This window comes from Typopeltis vanoorti, chromosome 2 (assembly GCF_054136105.1).
Source record: "Typopeltis vanoorti isolate ZY-2024b chromosome 2, IOZ_Tvanoo_1.0, whole genome shotgun sequence".
Classification (NCBI taxonomy): domain Eukaryota; kingdom Metazoa; phylum Arthropoda; class Arachnida; order Uropygi; family Thelyphonidae; genus Typopeltis; species Typopeltis vanoorti.
The window spans coordinates 163,367,804-163,387,426 of NC_143550.1; the positions used below are offsets into that span (position 1 = coordinate 163,367,804).

At 32.5% G+C, this 19,623-nt stretch overlaps 1 protein-coding gene across 1 annotated transcript in view; it reads left to right on the top strand.

The window, feature by feature from the left end:
• Positions 1–19,623, top strand: part of LOC150109595 (uncharacterized) — a 233,401-nt gene that overhangs the window by 89,085 nt on the left and 124,693 nt on the right. Inside the window, exon 4 of the mRNA XM_090402715.1 lies at positions 1,812–1,969. Within this exon, the coding sequence (XP_090258841.1) occupies positions 1,812–1,969 (158 nt within the window). The remainder of the gene's footprint in view (positions 1–1,811; positions 1,970–19,623) is intronic.

Here is a 19,623-nt window from a genome sequence, read left to right on the forward strand (position 1 = left end):
AAATTTCCTTGTTCATCTACTTATGTACGGACACCTTTTATAACTGTATTCACTTAAAACAATTAACAGCACTCATTAAAACAAATCCTCATAGTAATAACTGAATAAATTAATGGCAATTCACATAGTTAAAGGTTCTTGCTTGGAGCAAAACGCTTGTACTATCTTTGACATCACTTGATCAATTCAGTATTCTACTAATAACTCATGAACTAAAATAACATGCAGTAATTCTTTAACTTGAAGTTTTTATGCACAGTTGCCTATTCTTCCAGCATTTAATTAATCTTTTAGGCACTATATCTCTTAGCACAGCTATCGTTTAAATTTAACCTTGCTGCCTCTGCTTATTCTCTTAGTTATTCCATGCTATTCTTCAAGTTTCTGTGTGTCCCTGAAAGGTCGGTCCTGAATCAAAATCCCAACAAAATTATCGCTGGTCATCCAGTTGCTACCTTGCTATCTTCCGTTGCTTTATTTGTTGTTCTGCAACTTACTAGCTAACTCGCTCCTCGACTAGTAGACCTTGGCGAGCTACTTGACTGACCCGCCGACTCGCTGTTATCTCTCTACTCGCTATTATCTCACTCCGATTCCCCGAATGAATTGTTTTCTCTCTTCTTCGCTTATATATCCCTTCTTCCCGCCTAAATTATTCTCATGCTCTCTTCTACTAAAATCCTTTCCAACCCTTCGATACTTATCTGCCACGCTCTGTTCTAAACTCGTGCTCGCTATCTTACATACATCTCCATGACAACTAAAACAAAATATAATAAAACTGAGTTCTATTAATAATTAATCAAGGATACTTAATAATAGTGAAAAGACTGTATTAAAATATTATTAAGTTTATTTTATTTATTGCTATGTTAATATTATAAGAATTTGTATTCAACATTTTAACTGCACATTAATAGAACTTAAAGGTAGTTACATGAGTATTAATTTATAAACAAGTGATTTACATTAAATAATAATTACAAGTCTAGCTTATGTGATGGAAGATCATGTTGGAGTCTGAAGTAAATATTAATTACTCAAATCTCTATATATTCAGAATCCAACAGAGGTATTCAAAAGAAAATACTAAGCCAATTGAACTGCCAAGCATAAAGAAATTTAAAACTAAGGGACTAACCAAGGTTTTTAACTTGATAGACATGGCGTTAGCAAAATTAGAATTGATGGATCCAAACGCTGAGTCGTTCGAAAATGTTAGCTGCCGTATCTATTCTGATATGTCTAGTTACAAGGCCATCTATGAGGACAAGAAACGTTTAACCATACAATCTACTCTAGACATGTTTGTGAGATGCCATTCACAACAAAGTCAAGATGACGACGCAGATGACCCCGACTACCCTCAGCCTTCAACATCGAAAGGGGTGAAACTTCCCACAGAACAGCATTCCTTAGAACAATCAACTTAGCTGTCACAAGACATTTTTTTATTCGAAAAGTGAATATTTCGGTTTGTTTTTATATTCTTTTATATTATGTATTTTTCATACTTTCATATTTACAATATGTATATTATTCAAATACAGTCAATTATTTTTTTTATAATTGAATTTTTTTTCAATCACCCCAAAAATGAAAAATATTAAAAATGGAAAATATCTGATTAACGACAAAAAAATTTAATCTAAGACAGCGGTATGAATAGCCATTGAACATTTTATTGTATGTATGTAATTTACAAATTCGACTTGCATAAAATTAGTTACGTAAAGGTTTACGGAACGCATTACTTACGTAACTCGGGGTGTAACTGTATATATAAATAAAATATGAACTTTTAATTGTAGGAGAGCGTAGCTCCTTTACCAGCACAAGAAGTAATATTAGATGATGATGAAGACAGAAGAAATCCTCAGTATATTCCTAAAAAAGGATCTTTCTACGAACATGATGATCGTTTGAATATTGATTCTGAAGAAGATAAGGACAAGGATAAGAAAGACAAGTAGGCATTGTTAGCATTTCATAATTATATTTAGTATTGAATAACATTTGCACTCTGTTCTTTTGATGGAAACTCATTTCAAAGAAAACACTTCTAGGCCTTTTTATTATGCCAAGCCTGAGCATGAAGGTTTCATGGTTCTAATCTTATGGATCTTGCTTGAGTGTACATAAAATAGAATCAAGTCCACTTTTTGACATTGAACTTTGGTATCTTGATAGTTGCTCCAAAATTATGAGTAACATTAATTATTCTGGACAAAGTGTTTTAGAAAATGAACATTTCTCAAACATGTCTTGCTTGGAAATAATCATTAATCATCAGGCTTCTCCTTAAGGATTATCTGACGGCAAAGATTTCTTAGATTAGTTTATTCCATCATATATATATATATATATATATATATATATATATATATGGCTCTGCCCATAAAACATTGACACGACCCCCCCCCCCCCTAAAATATACAGGGGTTTACCAACTCTGGTGGAACTGCAAGACTCCAGACAGACAAAGGAAATCTGTTGAACATCTCATTGAAGAACACATGTTAGAGAAATTGAATACCAAAGAAGTGAGGCCTCAGTTCTGTTATATATTCTCTTCATCTGATACACAAGAAACAGAGACATCAATATGGAATGAGTCCAAGCATTTTACTTTTGTTACATTATTGTTATGACAAAATCAAAAGAACAATTTGGAAATCTCTTTAGAAATGGCATTGGATCCCAAACACCCAAAATAAATCTTAGTATTAAGCATGAACATGCATTGCATATCTAGAACATAATTTAAAATTAGAATCCTACCTAACTTTATAATGGTTATCATCTTAGTAATATTTTACTGTTCATTTGTCTTCGGTAAGTTTCTCTTCTGCACAAGTCTTAAGTAAGACGAGAAGTGCATTTCATTAAAGTGCAATTCCAGTTTACTACCTTATAAACTGTCATATTATGTTAAAAAATGTAATTAGAAACTAAGTACTTGAGATTGTGCCTCTGTCAATCACTTACATGCTGCTCACATGTTTTTTGTTGGTGAATCTTGATTTTTTTTTTTTTTTTTTTTTTTTTTTTTTTTTTTTTACTTGTGTTTAATTTGAATTTTATACTGATAATGCCCTTGTTACTTGAGCACAAAATCTAAAATTCTCCCATAAGTCTTCCATTGTTATTTATTGTATTTAATTAGGTATACTTATGTTCTTATACTTTGCAATCATGTACATCACATGTTATTCATTCAGAGTACATTCACAACTTCTTGTGGCAACCCATTCCGCTTAACTGTTCTCCAAGCTTAACCTCTGCCTCAAGAAATTTGAATGAGGACATCTGTGTACAGTAGTCCAAATGTATTTGCATCAGGGCCTTATAAAGAAAGATAATAACTTCCTTATCCTTACTAGTCTTTTTTTTTTTCCAGCATTTAAATGATTCTTTGCTTTTATTTGTATTATTTTGCCCACCTTTGCATTAGTTCCCCTGAACTCCCTGTCCATTATTCCCCCCACTCAAAACAAAAAAAAAAAAATCCCTGCCATCATCAATTTCCTGTGATGTATTTGTATCAATATAATTAGTATTAATATGAATATCAATATAATTCATATGACTATAATCAAAATATCAATAACAATTTGAACTAAAAACCATTATCAAAATATTGAACCAAAAACCATTATTCTTTAAACTTGTGGAAAAGAGTACATGTTAATTTATTTTCACGATATTGATTACAACCCAAATGATAAGAAAAGAATTAATATTTATTAACTTATTAGTTGCTATTTCACTGGTATTATATCCAGCATCTTCAGAGCACAAGAATGGTTTCTCACAGTACACGAAACAACAATTTGGTATGACAGTGGAAACTAGTTTAAAAAAATTGTAACAGACAACACAAGAAAGTCCTAATTAGGTGCCATCTATGTTGGAAAAAAGAGAGAAAACAAATATTAATTAGATCTTAAAATGGTTGTCTCCCAGATTTTTGGTAAATTCATGCAGCCATATTTGTTGAGGTTTGGAGTATGCTTTAAAGCTGCTGTTGATTCCAAAAACAATCTCTCTGACTTATAATGGCTTCTGTGTAGCACTTTTTTCTTCCATTGGATCCTGCGTGAAGGAGCATCCAAGGCATGGTCTGCTAGACCCAATTTGCCATAATGATAGTGCCGGATGTATTTTTTATATTCACCAAGGCAAATAATAACAGTTCTTTTTGTCTGTCTATAGTAAGCCAGATCACAAGAACAGGGAACTTCATAAACTCCTGGATGTGATAACGAAGAGAGTTCGTCCTTAGGTTGAATGGATGAGAGTTACCAATTTGACATATAGCTTAAATATGGTGTGTAGCTGATATTTATTAAGCACTCTAGATATCTTTTCAAGTGTGATTAAATGTGTGGAATGGTAACAGTTTTGCTGTAGTCTTGTGTGATGGGCAGTGGAGTGGATTTCTGGGATGCATTTAATTTTTTTCTATCCTGTGAGATTATAACTATTGGCTAAGAAAATGTGACACGAGTGAGTTCATTGGTAAGAGCACTGTCATTGGAACAGATAGCTCTATTTCTGTGAATTAGTGTTTTTAGGATACCATACTGTTGAGATGGATGATGGTGTGAATGTTTGTGTATATATTTTGGCTTCAGTTTGGCAAGATTGATAATATTTAATGAGAATATTAGACATCCGTCATTTCTAGCCAAATGACAGAAATATAAGTTTCAAATTTTACTGATGAGTTTTTATAAGAATAAATATTCCACATAGGCATTGCCTTGGCTTGCATTGTTAAGATGTCTGGTCTCTGATGACCAACAGCTTGAAGCAGTTGTCAGTCCTGTGAAACATAATCAATGCACTAATAAGATGTGACTATATGGGCTCCTGGCCAGGCCATGTCTTTCAAGTAGTGCAAGCCAAGGCAACTCCTATGCTGAATGTTTATTTTCATAAAAACTCTGGTAAAACTTTTGTTTCTTTCATTTGGCTATAAAAATGATAGATGTCTCCTATCCTCATTAAATTAGGACTTATTGAGTTTTGACTTAATTGATTTTGTTTATTTAATCTCATCTAATCCTGTGATCTCGAAGAGAAGAAATAGAGAGAAATCTTGTATGATGTCTTAGGTAAAGTTTATTTGCTCTTTCTCTTTAGATAATGAGTTTTATTGATATTGCTGATTTGTATATAGTGTTTGTGAAACAAACATTTTATACACACTTACACACTGTTGCACCCATGCAATACTATAATTTACTCTGTTATTTGTTTGTAAATAAAGATATTAATTTTAAATTTATTTTGGCTCTCTTGGTCTCTTCAATTTTTAGTTATATATATATATATGTGTGTGTAAAAAGTTTTTTACATTGGGGATAATATACAGGGTGTTCGGGATAAATTTGACATATTTATAATTAATTATATTTTTCCGTAAGTTACATGTATTAACACACACTTCTCTTCATTTAAAAGTTTGGACCCATCTTCATTCATATACAAGATGTCAGAAAGGATGGATAGCTGGAACCCACCTGAATCATGGAAGAGAATAACTTGTATCATGATGATTTGTGCCCGCCATCAAAATAAGGATATTACGACTGCTGCCCAATGCTCCCTGAATACAGTAAAAACAATCAGGCATGAACTAGAGACTTGCAATGGTGACTACGAGGATGTAGCAAGAAGAAAGATCCCTAGCAGACGATCTGATTGCGTTCGTACAGCAGAATTCCTCGCAAATCTGCAGGAACAGGTGTTGAAGAACCCTGGCATTGGAATTCGGGCTTTGTTCGTGGAGTTGCTAACTGTAGTCAAGCCCTGGATAACAAGGGTAGCCAATGGTAGGCCGTATGTATGGCAGCAGGATTTGGCCCCTTGCCACACCTCTGGGAAAAGTCAAAAATGGTTGTCTGAAAATTTCTACGACTTCACCAGTCCAAATGTTTGGCCTCCAAACTCCCCAGACCTTAACCCCATGGATTATTTTGTATGGGGCGCAGTTGAAAAAGACACCAATCGCACTTCCAGTAATACAAAAGCCCAGTTAATGGATAAAATTAAAACAGTTTTTGCGGCCCTTCCCAGGGAGACTGTAGCATCAGCTTGTTCGAGGTTCCGAAGCAGAATTGAAGCTGTGATCGATGCTAATGGTGGTTATTTTGAGTAAATCTTGTTGATAGTATTGTAATTAACTCTGCCTGTAATGTTTTTTTGTCAATTCATTAAATTTAATAGATACAAAGAAGATTTTCTTTTTCCTTACGAAACTGTCAAATTTATCCCGAACACCCTGTATATTAAGGATACCAAGTAATTTTATAAACCAAGTTTATAAAATTACTTGGTATATGAATATGGATATGTCTTATTAACTGAAGAAAAAAAAAAGTATGACATTTAATATTGATGAATTCTCTAAACATGTTAATCTAACTTGTATAGAATTTCAGTGAAGAATGTAATGAAAATATTGAATTTTTTTTTTTTTTTTTTTTTTTTTTTCCACAAAACTGCAGAAAAGGTCAGAGAGATGGGAAAACAGTCAGGTGACCAGTTGATGCTTGTTGAAGTTCAGAACAAGCTCAGACTTCATGTACACAATTCATTAAAAATTTTATTGAAGAGAATTCTAAACAGCTTGAGCTTAGACCAACTCCAGAAAGTGCAAACTCAGAAAAACTGTGGCAGATTTTTATGATAAATTTGGTGCACACTTTTAAGATTCAAGAAGGAGATACTAAATTTATTGAAAAAATTACATTTTTCTTTTGTTGTGGTCTTAAACCTGATTTGCAAAAGGCTATACACAAAGAAAAGATCGCTGATATTGCAGAAGCTTTGCAATTTTCTTTAATGGAGGAAAGCTTAATAAAGAGTTTGAATACACCTCAGCCAAAGCATATGCATATTGGAGCAACCAAGCTAGAAAATTCCTGTTAATGTCTCTAAACAAAAGAAGCCTTCTGCTTCTTGTAGTACAGATTCAGCCAGTTCAGACTTAGTCAAAAAGGAAGTAGACAATCTAAGAAGTGATTTAATCAAAGAGATGAATTTAATATTTTTTAGCATGGGAAAAGATTTTGAAGTTGGTTAATGAATTAAAATCTTATCTTCCACAGGAGTTAGATAACTCAAGCAAGGATCATCAAAATCTGGAGGAAGTAAAAGTTTCTTGGAAATAACAGATCACATGCTACTGATTCATTAATGGTTTGGGACATTAAAGAATTTGTCTTACAGATCTAAGTTTCCCAAATAAAATGAAAAATCACATTCTCATAATCTTTCTCATCTCTCATTGAAAGCAGTACATAACCAGGCTAATTATCTCCTTTCATGTTCTTCTTTTTATTTACTGATTGGTCTCAAAGCTTTCAGACTTCAAAAAATTTAACTACTTTAATGTCTGCAGAAACAACCCTTAAACATGGTAAAATGGTTTTGTTGCAGGTATTCTCTGCAAAATATCTGATACAAGGGCTTTTACTTCAGTAATGACCTGGGAATTCCTTTCCTTGCTTAAGTCTATTTATCAGCATGAAGTTAGTATATTGGATACTGAGATAATATTAAACAGAATCTTTAGTCAAGCAATTAAACTTGTTCAGAAATTGCCAGTTACTATAGAATTTTGTGTTTTAGTGATCTCATGGCGTCGTTGTTTCCCCTGTCATTTCCAGTAATTATTTTGATATTTTGCATGGAGAACAGCTCTTATTGTTATACTATTATGGTTGCTGCTATGAATCAGGTACTCTAACTCTGTTAGGGGTAGAATATCAAAAATTCTTCATATGCAGCTGCACTTTCTAAAGTTTCTAATCTGTTTTCCTGCAATTCCTTGATTCTTGAGGTTTGTTCTTTTGAGGCAGAGAATGAAGAATTTTCTTGAGAATTTCTAAATGATCTATTCCATTTGAGGATTTGTTATGAAAAATTCTCAATGGAATAATATTCAAGGATGATAAGTTGAAAGTGATAAATGCAGGAATACCTTGAAGTTTGCCGATTGCTTTCTTCTCAGAAGGAATATTAGGATTGTCTCAAACCAATGCGATGAATAACTATTAGGCAATTATACTGATTACATTTTACGCTAACAAAATTATAATAAATGCACTGTAATGTATTTTATGCTAATTACAAATAATGTTATTTTTTTTAAAAATAATTATTTGTATTTGAGAGCCAGCAATCTTACACTGCAGTGTAGTCACTAATACAACAAACCCAACTCCTGGATTTTCATATACTTTTATGTGCAGTTTGCTTGGCCTGACTGGGCAAGTGTTTCTTTTCCATCCCCTAGACACACTAAAAAAAAAAGAGTTCAAACCCGAAGCATACAAGTCCATCTTAAAAACACTGAAGACTTATCAAATAGTATTACCTTATCCAGCCACTGAAAGATCCTCTTCATTAGCCAGCCTGGTAATCTGAGTTGTTAGCATAACTGCTCTCCAACCAACAGGCCGTGGATTCAAATCCTGCTGCATGCATGGATGTTTGTGATTGCCTTACCTTGTGTATTGCTATAACCTTTAATATGGTGCAGTATGACATTTGCTGTCTGTGTACCATTAAAACCATAAATGATCATCCTCTTCATTAGCTAGATCCTTCTGGCATTTGCATTATTCATTGCTCCTGCAACAGCCAGTATTCAACTGGATGAATGTAGAAAGTATGTCCAATATCTACTCTGCATGTGGGTGTTGTAGACATCATTGACACAGATCATCAAACTGAATGGTGGGGGCTCTCTATTTTATAATTGTAAACATAAATCTAAGAGACTGTTTTTGGAATCGACCTCAGTCTAATATAACCATCTGGAACCATCATCATGAAACTCAGTTGTGTCTATAGAGTGCCTGGTAGAACTTTAGGGTTATTTCATTTTGAACTCAGTGTGTGTTTGCCTTCCTGCTGTTGTGCCTGCATGTATATGCATATTTCATATTCTTGTGTCTATGAAAATGCCTTGGTAATCAAGGCATTTTCAAAACACTGCTTAATAATTTAGTAATTATATAAAAGTTAGTTGATTATTACACCATACACCTTTTTTCTCATTAAAAATAATTAATTTTCTGAATGTTTTCTAAAATGGCTAATTTTTTCAGTTCAAATAATTTTCATAAATTAATATACCTTCTTATAATGTGAATGACTTCAAATTGGCATTCAAATCAAAAGTCTAAAATATTCAAAAAATGTACAGGAAGATTATTTTGATGCAAAATCAGTGTAGTACAAGAATGCTTGTTATCTCCACTGTCATTATTATTATTATACTCCGTGGAGTCCTTAGACTCATCGAGAGAGGCCTTAAACATAATGCCAAGCACTATCCAACATTTGTGCAACATCAATCATTACTTTGCTTTGAGCTCATTGACAGTTATGGTACCCACAACAGACTCTGGCAACCTATTCCACTCATTCACCACTCTCCAAGCAAAAAATCTAGTTCTAACACCCTTGCTAACTATACACTTGCTCAGTTTCCAAGGACTGTCTCTTGTTCTCCCACCATCACCACCAGACCTGTTCTGAAAAACTTCCTCTGTATTGTTAATCTTGCAAAAACCCTTCAATAATTGTATGTCTCAAATATATCACCTCTTTTCCGCTTGTCAACCAATTTCTATAACCCACAAATCTTCAGCCTTTTCTCATAAAGCTGCTGTCATCTTGGTCACCTGCCTCTGGATCCTCTCCACCTCTTCCTTAAGAAACCCAGGTGATCAGATCTGCATGCAGTAGTCAGGGTGGGGATCTTGTCAAGGCTTGATAAAGAGGAATAATAACCTGCTTGTCTGTGTTTGTCAAAGTATGCTTCAGTAAACAAGTAATCTGATAAACTGCTTTAGCCACTTTTGATATGTGTCTTCTAAACTTTAACTCCCTATCCAGTAACACTCCTAAATCTCTGGCTTCATCAATTTCTCGGAGTACAGTTCCATCTATGTGGTATACAGCTGGTAATTTTTTCACTCAAAAATGCATAACCTTACACTTTGCCACATTAAACTGACATCCATTCTCCTTTGCCGAGACTGCCAGTCTATTCAAATCTTCCTGCAAAATTTTAACATCTGCATTAACCATTACTTTCCCAATTTTGCATCATCGGCCAACAACTGAACAGTTCCTCTCATATCCTTTCTGTATCATTAAATAGTAACGACCCAAGAATGGGGCCCTGTGGCAGTCACAGGCCTTCTTCTGGCCTCTACTCCTGAATAAACCACAGGAAAACCTTGCTTAACGTGAATTCGATATTCACGATTGAGTGAAATGATACTATTTCTCCCTTTAAGCAAGTGATTAATCAGTTAAAGCGATTTTTTTACGTTACGCAAAATTTCTTGTCACCAATCTGCTGTGAACGGAAAAGCTGAAAGTCTTTAAGAGACATGAAAGTGGCACTAGTGATACGATTGTGTGAGACGTGGGATACAGCAAGTCTATAGTTTGGACTATATTAAATGATAACAAAGAATATAAAGAACAAGGAAAAGTTGCTTCTGCTTCTTTAAGCATGCAGATAGAAGCCATTTTAATGATCGAGATGGAGCGTCTTCTATTACTCTGGATTGGGGATTATAACCAAAAAAGAATACCTCTTAGTACAGGGAATATTCAGACAAAAGCTCTCATATTTTTACATCATTGAAAGAAACTAAATTTCAAGAGGAATGTGAAAGCTTTACTGCAAATTTAGGATGGTTTTGCCGTCTTAAAAATAGAGCTCGACTGCATAACATAAGAATAACTGGGGAATCTTCTAATGCTGATAAAGATTCTGTGGCCAAGTTTCCTGAAGAATTGCAAAGGATAATTCAGTAAGGTAATTATGACAATTGGCAAATATTCAGCATCGACACAATTGGTTTCTTTTGGAAGCGTATGCCAAAAAACTTTTCTAGCTAAAACTGAAGCATCTCAACCAGGATACAAAGTATCTAAATTGTCTTATGCTTTTATTAGGAGGCATTGCAGAAGGCGACTTTAAACCCAAGTTTATGAGTTTATCGTGCACAAAATCCAAGATCTTGCATTATTCAAGAAATTGGCACAATTGGAAAAAAACTTGAACTGGATAATGAAGATGTGAGAAACTTGCTCGATTCCCATTCAGAACAGTTAAGCGAGATTGATCTCCTTCAACTAGAAGAATACCATACATATGAAGAAGAAGATAAGGAGCACGAACAAGAAGAGAATGTTACAACTAAGAAGCTAACTGCAAATGAACTAGAACTCGTTTTCAATCACATTGAGCATGCTAAGGAAATTTTGTTTGATCCTGATATGGACAGAGCTTTGAAATCCCCTGAAATCTTGATAAAGTGATTGCCATCTATTGCAAATTGCATGACAAAATGAAAAAGTTGAGCATGATTCAAACATCTTTACTTAATTTTTTTTATAAAAAAGTAGCCCAATCAAATGTTTAGACATTAAATAAAACTTTAAGCAATTGATTTTTATTAACTTTGATGAATTTATCCTCTAATATAGCTTATACTGTAATTTTTTTTTTTTTTTTCAAATTACGTCAACTGATGGATGAATTATAATTCCTATTGTTTATTGCATTCGCTTAAGGCGATTTTGCTTAGCACACATTAATTGATGGATTAATTAATCATGTTAAGCGAAGTTTTCCTGTACTCTTTGATATCTCTCCATCTGATATATTGCCATGGGTCTTTCCATTTTTGGCCTTATATCTATATCCACTCTATAAACCTCTGCTATAATTCTGCTCTATTTTACTATAATCTACTCTTTCCTCTTCAGTATACCCTATTCCTCCTATGGTTTTTAAATTTGGAAGAAGGCTAGTTCAGAAGCCTTAAGGTAGCAGCCCTACCACTGGACTGTCTATCGCCAGGCTAGTCACCTGACATGGAGAACATTATTTTACTTTTAAGCCGACAGAAAAAGGTAATCAGAATGAATCTATGAAAAATGACCCTGGAATGGAAAAGGTAAAATAAAAATGGAAACAACAAAATATAATACATATAGCAAACTGGACCGTAAGAGGAATAGCATAAAAAGAAATAGAATTAGACCAAATATTACAGGAAAGAAATTTTCAAATAGCAGTAATCACTGAAACAAAAAAGAAATTAAAAGGAACCATGAGAACCAAAAATTTTAATGTGATATATAGTGGAATTGACACAGACCAAAGAGCACAAGCAGGAATTATGATTTGGATTCATAACTACCTTTCAAAACAGTTAAAACATTATAAATTATGGAATGAAAGAATAATAGAAGAAAGAATAAAAATAGATATAGGTTATTTAACAATAATTGGTTTATATGCCCCAGAAGGAGGAAGAGAATAGGATAATATTGAATTTTATAATCAGTTACAAAATATATGTAATAAAATAAATAAAAACGATTATGAAATATTAGCAGGAGACTTAAATGCAAGAATTGGAAACACGAAAATTAATAATAATATAGGAATATATGGAGAACATACTGTTAACAGGAAAATGGTAAAAAATTGATTGACTTTGTAGTTTATAATAACCTAAAAATAATGAATTCTTTCTATAAACATAAAGACATACATAAATATACTCGGGCAGCAAGAGGATGGAAATCAATATTGGATTATTTTATCTTAAATGAAAAGACATCAAAGTTCTCTTTACAAGTTAGAGCTCACAAAGGATATGAAATAAGTAGTGACCACTTCCTCATTAAAATAAAATTAAGATTACCACCTAAATGGCTACAAATAACAAGAACAGAAAGAAAATTTAAAACATTTATTTATAAAACTAGATTATTAAATGATACAATAGCTATATGAACAAAGAATTAAACCAGAATTATTAAAAAATTAATAAATATATATAAATATATTAATTTATTTATATTTGCTTATAATATTTAATTTTATCATCAACAATCCTATACAATTCTCTTATTTTGTATAAAAAAATAATAAAAATCCATCTTGTAGCACGTAGGAGGGCAAAGGACGCTAGCTGCACTATGTTTGCCACAGTGTCATATTGCTACACGTGCAAGCATATTCACATCATAATGAGATGTGAGCTATTAGCATAATGTGGTACGCGCTCTTCCACTGTTGTTTATATGCAGTTTGCGCCAGTAGTAGAGTGTTCGTAGTGCTTATCGTGTTTACTCTGTCTCTTTAAATATTTGGACATTACAATGAAAGACATAACATTTGTTATAGTTTTTATTTTAGAACATTATTGGGGTTATTGACCATCACCATTCTGTGCCCATCTACTACAAGATGAAACTTTAACATATGCACTGTGAACAAAGTTTACGAAAATTTGCAACCGCTAAAAAGCTGCCTTGCTAAAATTCAGTCAACATCAAACTATTTCAGAAGCCACAGGAATTTTACACCATCAAAATAATGAAAAATTCATGTTCTGGTTGGAGCTTTTTCATCAGATAATGCCTCGTGTTGAAGTGATTTACAATCAAATGCAATCTCGTGAAATTGATGTATTCAAAGTACATGAATATATAGCAAATTTTAAAACTGCTATTTTGGCAATAAGAAATTCAAAGTACTGTGAGAATCCTTCAAAGAACCTCACTGCTGAATCAAAGGAAGTATGTGACTGCATGTGTTGATATGGAGGAAAGGCATTCTTTCACTAAACATTTAGTAGCGGCTAAATTATTTAACAAGGATAAATTAGCTAATTTTAAGAATAAATTGCTTACAGAAGAAATAAAATTGACCACTGAAGCATATCCCATGATCAACAAAGAAAAACTTGAAACTGAACTTGGAGTATTTTAGAGTAGACCCGACATGCATGATTATTGTAAATTAATTGACTTGTTAAAATTTATAACAGAAAATAATTTAAATTGTGTTCTTAGTGAAATTACTATATTGATAATAATTCTCTTGACAATTCCTATTACTACATCAGAGCCTGAACACTGTACATTAAAAAGAATAAAAACATTTTCAAAAGGAAAAAAATTCTTCAATAGGCAATGATTTCAACAGAGAAAAAATTCAACAATCACACAAATATCAAGGAAAAAGTTATTGACCTTTTCGCTCGAAACAAAACAAGAAGAATGGATTTTGATTTTAAGTAATTTTGAATTATACCAAACTATAATTTTATTGATGATAATAAATATTTTTTCATGTTTAATTTTTTTGTAAAATTTTTACCATAATTTTGATATATTTTCCAAACACGTATACATGTACTTATAGTGTGTATGTATGTTTCGAAAGTTGCAGCACCCCCCATGATTTCAAGCCACGAGCCACTACTGGAATTAACCAATATTTAGATAAAATAAAACAATGAAGAAATAGAAACAGAATGGCTTAATATAAAAGTGATACTAAATGCAGCAGCAAATGAAAGCTTAGGAAAGCTTTCATTTGATCGAAAAATTCAATAAAAGAAAAAAACTGAAGATATGGGATAATCCAATCAAAGAAATAATCAAAATGAAAAAAGAAGCCTATCATAAATGGTTAAGCAGTAAAAGATTAGAAGATGAAATAGAATATAAAAGAATAAGAGCCATATCTAAAAGAGAAGTCAGAAAAAGACAGAGAATCATGGAACAAATTTGTTTCCAATTTAGAACATGATTTATATAAAATAAGACATAAAGTATATAAGATTTTGAAACACTTAAACACAGATACTAAAGAAAATATAAAATTAAACACTGAATTGAAATTGAAAGAAAATAAAAAAAAAAAATAAATAAATAAAATATTTATCTGTCCACAATTCTATACAGAATTGTGGACAGATAAATATTTTAAAAAAAGATATCTGGCAAACATTTAATGAAAAGGAAATAACTAAAGAAGAATTAGAAATCAGCCTGAAAGAAACGAGAAATGGAAAATCACCTGGAGATGATAAGCTAGGTTCAGAACTATATAAAGATGTAGGAACAAGGTTCAAAGAAAGACTCCTATTATTTTTAAATAAAATCTATTCAACTGGTAACCCCCCCCCCCCAATAGAATGGAAAAAAGCACTTGTGATTCCTATCTTTAAAAATAGTAGTAGAGATGACCCTAAAAACTATAGAGGTATAAGTATACTAAATTCCTGTTACAAAATATATAGCAGAATTTTAAATAACAACCTAATGAAATATTCTGAAAACTTTAGAAGTACAGAATGGATATAGAAAAGGATGCTCATGTATAGACCTGGCTTTTTCCTAAAATTAATAATAGAGAAAAGAAGAGAATACAACTTAGAAACACGTATTACATTTATTGACTTTGAAAAAGCATTCGACAAAGATAAAAGAAGCATATTATTTAACACATTAAGAGGAAGACAAATACCAAATAACATCCTAAAAGCTATCATAAGTATCTCATCTTCCTTTTTCCCGCTTTTACCTTGCGGTGTCAAGGTTTATTAATCATTGGACCTCAACCTGTTCACAGGATAAGGTGGTCAGCCCTACACCCTGGTGTATCCTATGTCTGTAGTGTTGAGTTCTCAAGGCTGGTTTGCCGGATGAAAAACCCCAGAATAAACTGGGGAGAAAAACCATACTGTCCACACCCAAGACCGGCTAACTTGGCTATGGAAGATCCTTCAGCTCCTCGCGTCACCGACGGGAATTGAACCTAGGACGCTTCTTCCCCAGGCATATGGTTGCGAGGCACACAGCCACTAGGCTAACTGCGTGGACATCATAAGTATATATGAAAATAATCAAATACAAATAACATTAAATCATGACCTATCATATAAGAGAGAGATAAACGAAGGCTCTGACAGGGATGTCCCCTCTCAGCAACTCTTTTTAATATTTACCTAAATGGAATAAAAATTTCCATCAAGGTATTAAACTTTCTCCTACTGTGAACATAAACACTCCTTTTTGCCAATGACCAAATAATAATTACTAATTCTGAAGATAACTTACAGAAAGTTATTTTAAATCTAAATGATATAGCCAAAGATTATGGAATGATAATATCAATAGAAAAATCAAAAACTAGGTCCTTTAAAGGACCGGATCCAGTAAGAACTAAAATAGTAATAGATAACAAGATTTTGGAACAGGTGAATTCATTTAACTACCTAGGTTGTATGATTACATATGAAAAAGATATAAACCTAAAAATTGCAAAATATTTAAAAATAACAGGATAATAACTGTAATTAACTCTATATTTAAACCAAACCTAGTTTAAAAAAAAATATATAAAAAAAACAGACTAAAAGTATATAATACGTTAGCCCTACCAGTCCTATTGCATGTAAGTGAAATCTGGACAATAAAACAAAAAGACAAAGATTAATAACAGCTGAAATGAAATTTATGAGAAAAACTGCAAAGTATACTCTGTTTGATCACAAAAGAAGCGAAGAAATTATAAAAGAATTAAACCAGGAATCAGTAAAAGAAAAAATTTAAAAATATAAACATAAACGAATGGAACACGTTCAAAGAATGAAAACAGAAAGATTACCAAAACAAGTCTTAAAGTACAAGCCATCAGGAAAAAGAAAACCATTACTTCTCTCATACACTCCTTGACCACTTCCCATGTACTATCAACATCCAGCCTTTGTAGTTTCGCATGGCACTGACACCCAAGCAATCTCCTAAGTTTGTCATACTTGTCCTGTAATTTCACATAAACCCCCTCCACTCTTAACTGAAAATTCCACACCTCTAGCCACCTCCCAAGTCAAGACCATATGATCACTCTCACCAGTTGATGGTAGCATGGTCATGTTGGTTATAGAAAAATTCTCTATATCCTGAAACAAGTGGCATTAAATCTGTTATCAAAATCAGATAGTATTTACTTTTTTTAAAAGATATCACTCTTAATATCAAGTCTTCCACTAAATTCAAAAATTTGGTATTAAAAAGAGCAATAAAAAAATCCCCTGACGAACTTTTGGAAGTTCATTAGGTAGTCTATCTCCATCCGTTGTTAATAGTTGAGTCCATGGTTACCAATGAACTATTAGCAATGATTTTAAAATATTCATGGTGAGTGTATGGCAGGTAACAGCTATAATCATCTTGTGTTACTAAATCCTAACTACTATTTAACTCATTTAGGGATTCGCAATTCATATATATCAATTCTTGAAGTAGAAAAAACATGAAAAATCCATGGAAAGGCAACTGTAGTAGGTGACATTCAACCAGAAATGGTCAAATATAGAGATATAAAAGTTTTACAGTGGCTTCTCTGCATAATTTAGAAGGCTGCATCAGAGAGTCAAATACTAGAGGAATGGAGAAGGGCTCACAGAACCCATCTATAAGAAAGGGAAAATAAACTGAAACACTCAGTAGGTCACATCCAGCCCTTGCAGATTTATGTAACCATACTTTAATAAAGGCTAAGAAATTTTGTGGAAGGAAAATTTGGAGAAGAGCAAGCCGTCTTCAGGCCAAATAAATAGACAGTGGACAAATAGTTGAGAAATCATTGAGATATAGCAGAGTTCTGTAATTTTAAGTTTGTAAATCTGGAAAAGTCATATAGCAAGATGCCAAGAGAAAAACCATTAACCATACTACAGCTATATTGTGTAAATAGAATATTATATCAATAGTAAGTCAGTAGGGGAGACATAAGCAAGAAAATAGTTAATAGTCGACAAGGAGTATAAACAAGTTGTAAAAGGAGAAAGCTGCATCATAAAAAAAATGGCTAAACAGCTATGCAACACCTCTAAATAGTTTTGTAGTTAATAGAGTCAGTAAAAAAGAAAGATGAATATTGAAGGATGATCTTGGTTGCTGGATATAATATTAAGATGACAGTAGAACATAATATAATGGAAATATTTAGTTTTTTTCAGCATAACATGTTTGGAAAAGGAGAATAGCATCAGTTGCTATAGTGGGAGAAAGATAGGAGATTGGAAGTTGATGAAGGTAATTCATATCTGATGTTAGGCAGTGTTAATAAGGCTCTGGGAGGGGAGGGGAGGATAATATTCCTCTGTCTTGAAGAACAGAATCTTTTGCTCCAAGTCATGGTGATATTAATCATTGTGTGAATGTGCCAGAAATATTTGATGATCCTTTAGGTGACTATCTTTATTTACTGGTAAATGGAATATTTCCAAAAGAATTTAAGAAAGCTTTGGTAATGTCAGTTCATTAAAAGGGCTGTAAAAATGATCTCAAAAATCATTGGCCTACCTCTCTTCTCCTAGTTTTCTCTAAAATATTAGAGAAATTAGTAAAAAAAAAATAGATTAGTAAATTTCTTGGGAAAAACAAAACTACTTCTACAAGAACCAGTATGGATTTGGCTAGAAACTAAGTACTGAGCATGCACTGCTGAACTTCACAGACTTAATTTATTCATTGCAAGACCAGATCAATATAAACTAACTTTATTTTATATTGAAAATATAAATTAACTTTATAAATATAAACAATATAAAAACTAACTTTAGTTTATATTGAACAAAAAAAACAAAACAACGTGAAACTGTAGGAATTAGAGATGTGCCCATGTCTGATTTAAAAGATATTTAAACCAGACATGGACACATCTCTAATTTTGGATGAGTAATGCCCCACAGGAGCCACATGAAAATCTGTATGAGATTTTCAAAAGTTTGTACACAAAATTCAGTTGATTTTAATGATAAGGACATTGAAGCAGTCCATTGATGGCATTAAAAAAAAAAAAAAAAAAAAAAAAAAAAAAAAAAAAAAAAAAAAAAGCAAAACATGTAATTGTTTAATTTAGGTCTAAGGAGGAATAGATGGCAAGAAAGGCACAAGAATATAAGTACTAGTGCTGTTAGAGATAATTTTAAAGATAGCCAAATATACTCAAATGAACATTTGACTGAATATGGAACGACTATCATATGCTGCAAAGAAATATAATTAGGATGAATACTCTTAAGTATCTCTGGATTAAGTAAGCGCTTCATGAGAGAAAAAAACTATTGGAACTTCCTTTAGCTAAATTACTGTATTCCATGGTGTTTAGACCAGTATTATTTATATCAGTGACTTCTGTGACATACAGTTATCAACTAAAATAAACATGACTTTTGCATATGACACTGCTTTGAATGTCACTGCAAATTCTGTAAATGAAATGCAAAATATGGTAAAAACAGAAATACAGAAACTTACTAACAGATGTTGAAAGCTTTTCCACTTGTTTATACTATAAATTAAAGTTGCCAAGAAATTATATTCTTGATTTAATCCTTTATCCAAGTGTAAGCAAACAAAGTTTTGTTTGTGAGTAGCCAAACTTTGTTTGGCTACTTATATATGAAAATATGATTTCTGCATTACTTCAACCTTGGTATCATCTCTGGGTCTGGCTCCCACTGATGAGACCTCCAAGGTCGAAACTGGTCTGGGTGGTGACTCTTTCCATAATGCACAGCATTATACAGGTCCGTAAGGATATAAGGAGATGTGCTTTGCGTTATGGAATACCAAGGCAAGTGATGAAGTCATTAGTTTCTATATACAAGTTGCCCTGTCCTGAAAATACTTCAGGCATAAACTTTGTTTGCTTGCACTTGGATAAAAGATTAAACCAAAAATATAATTTCTTGGCATCTT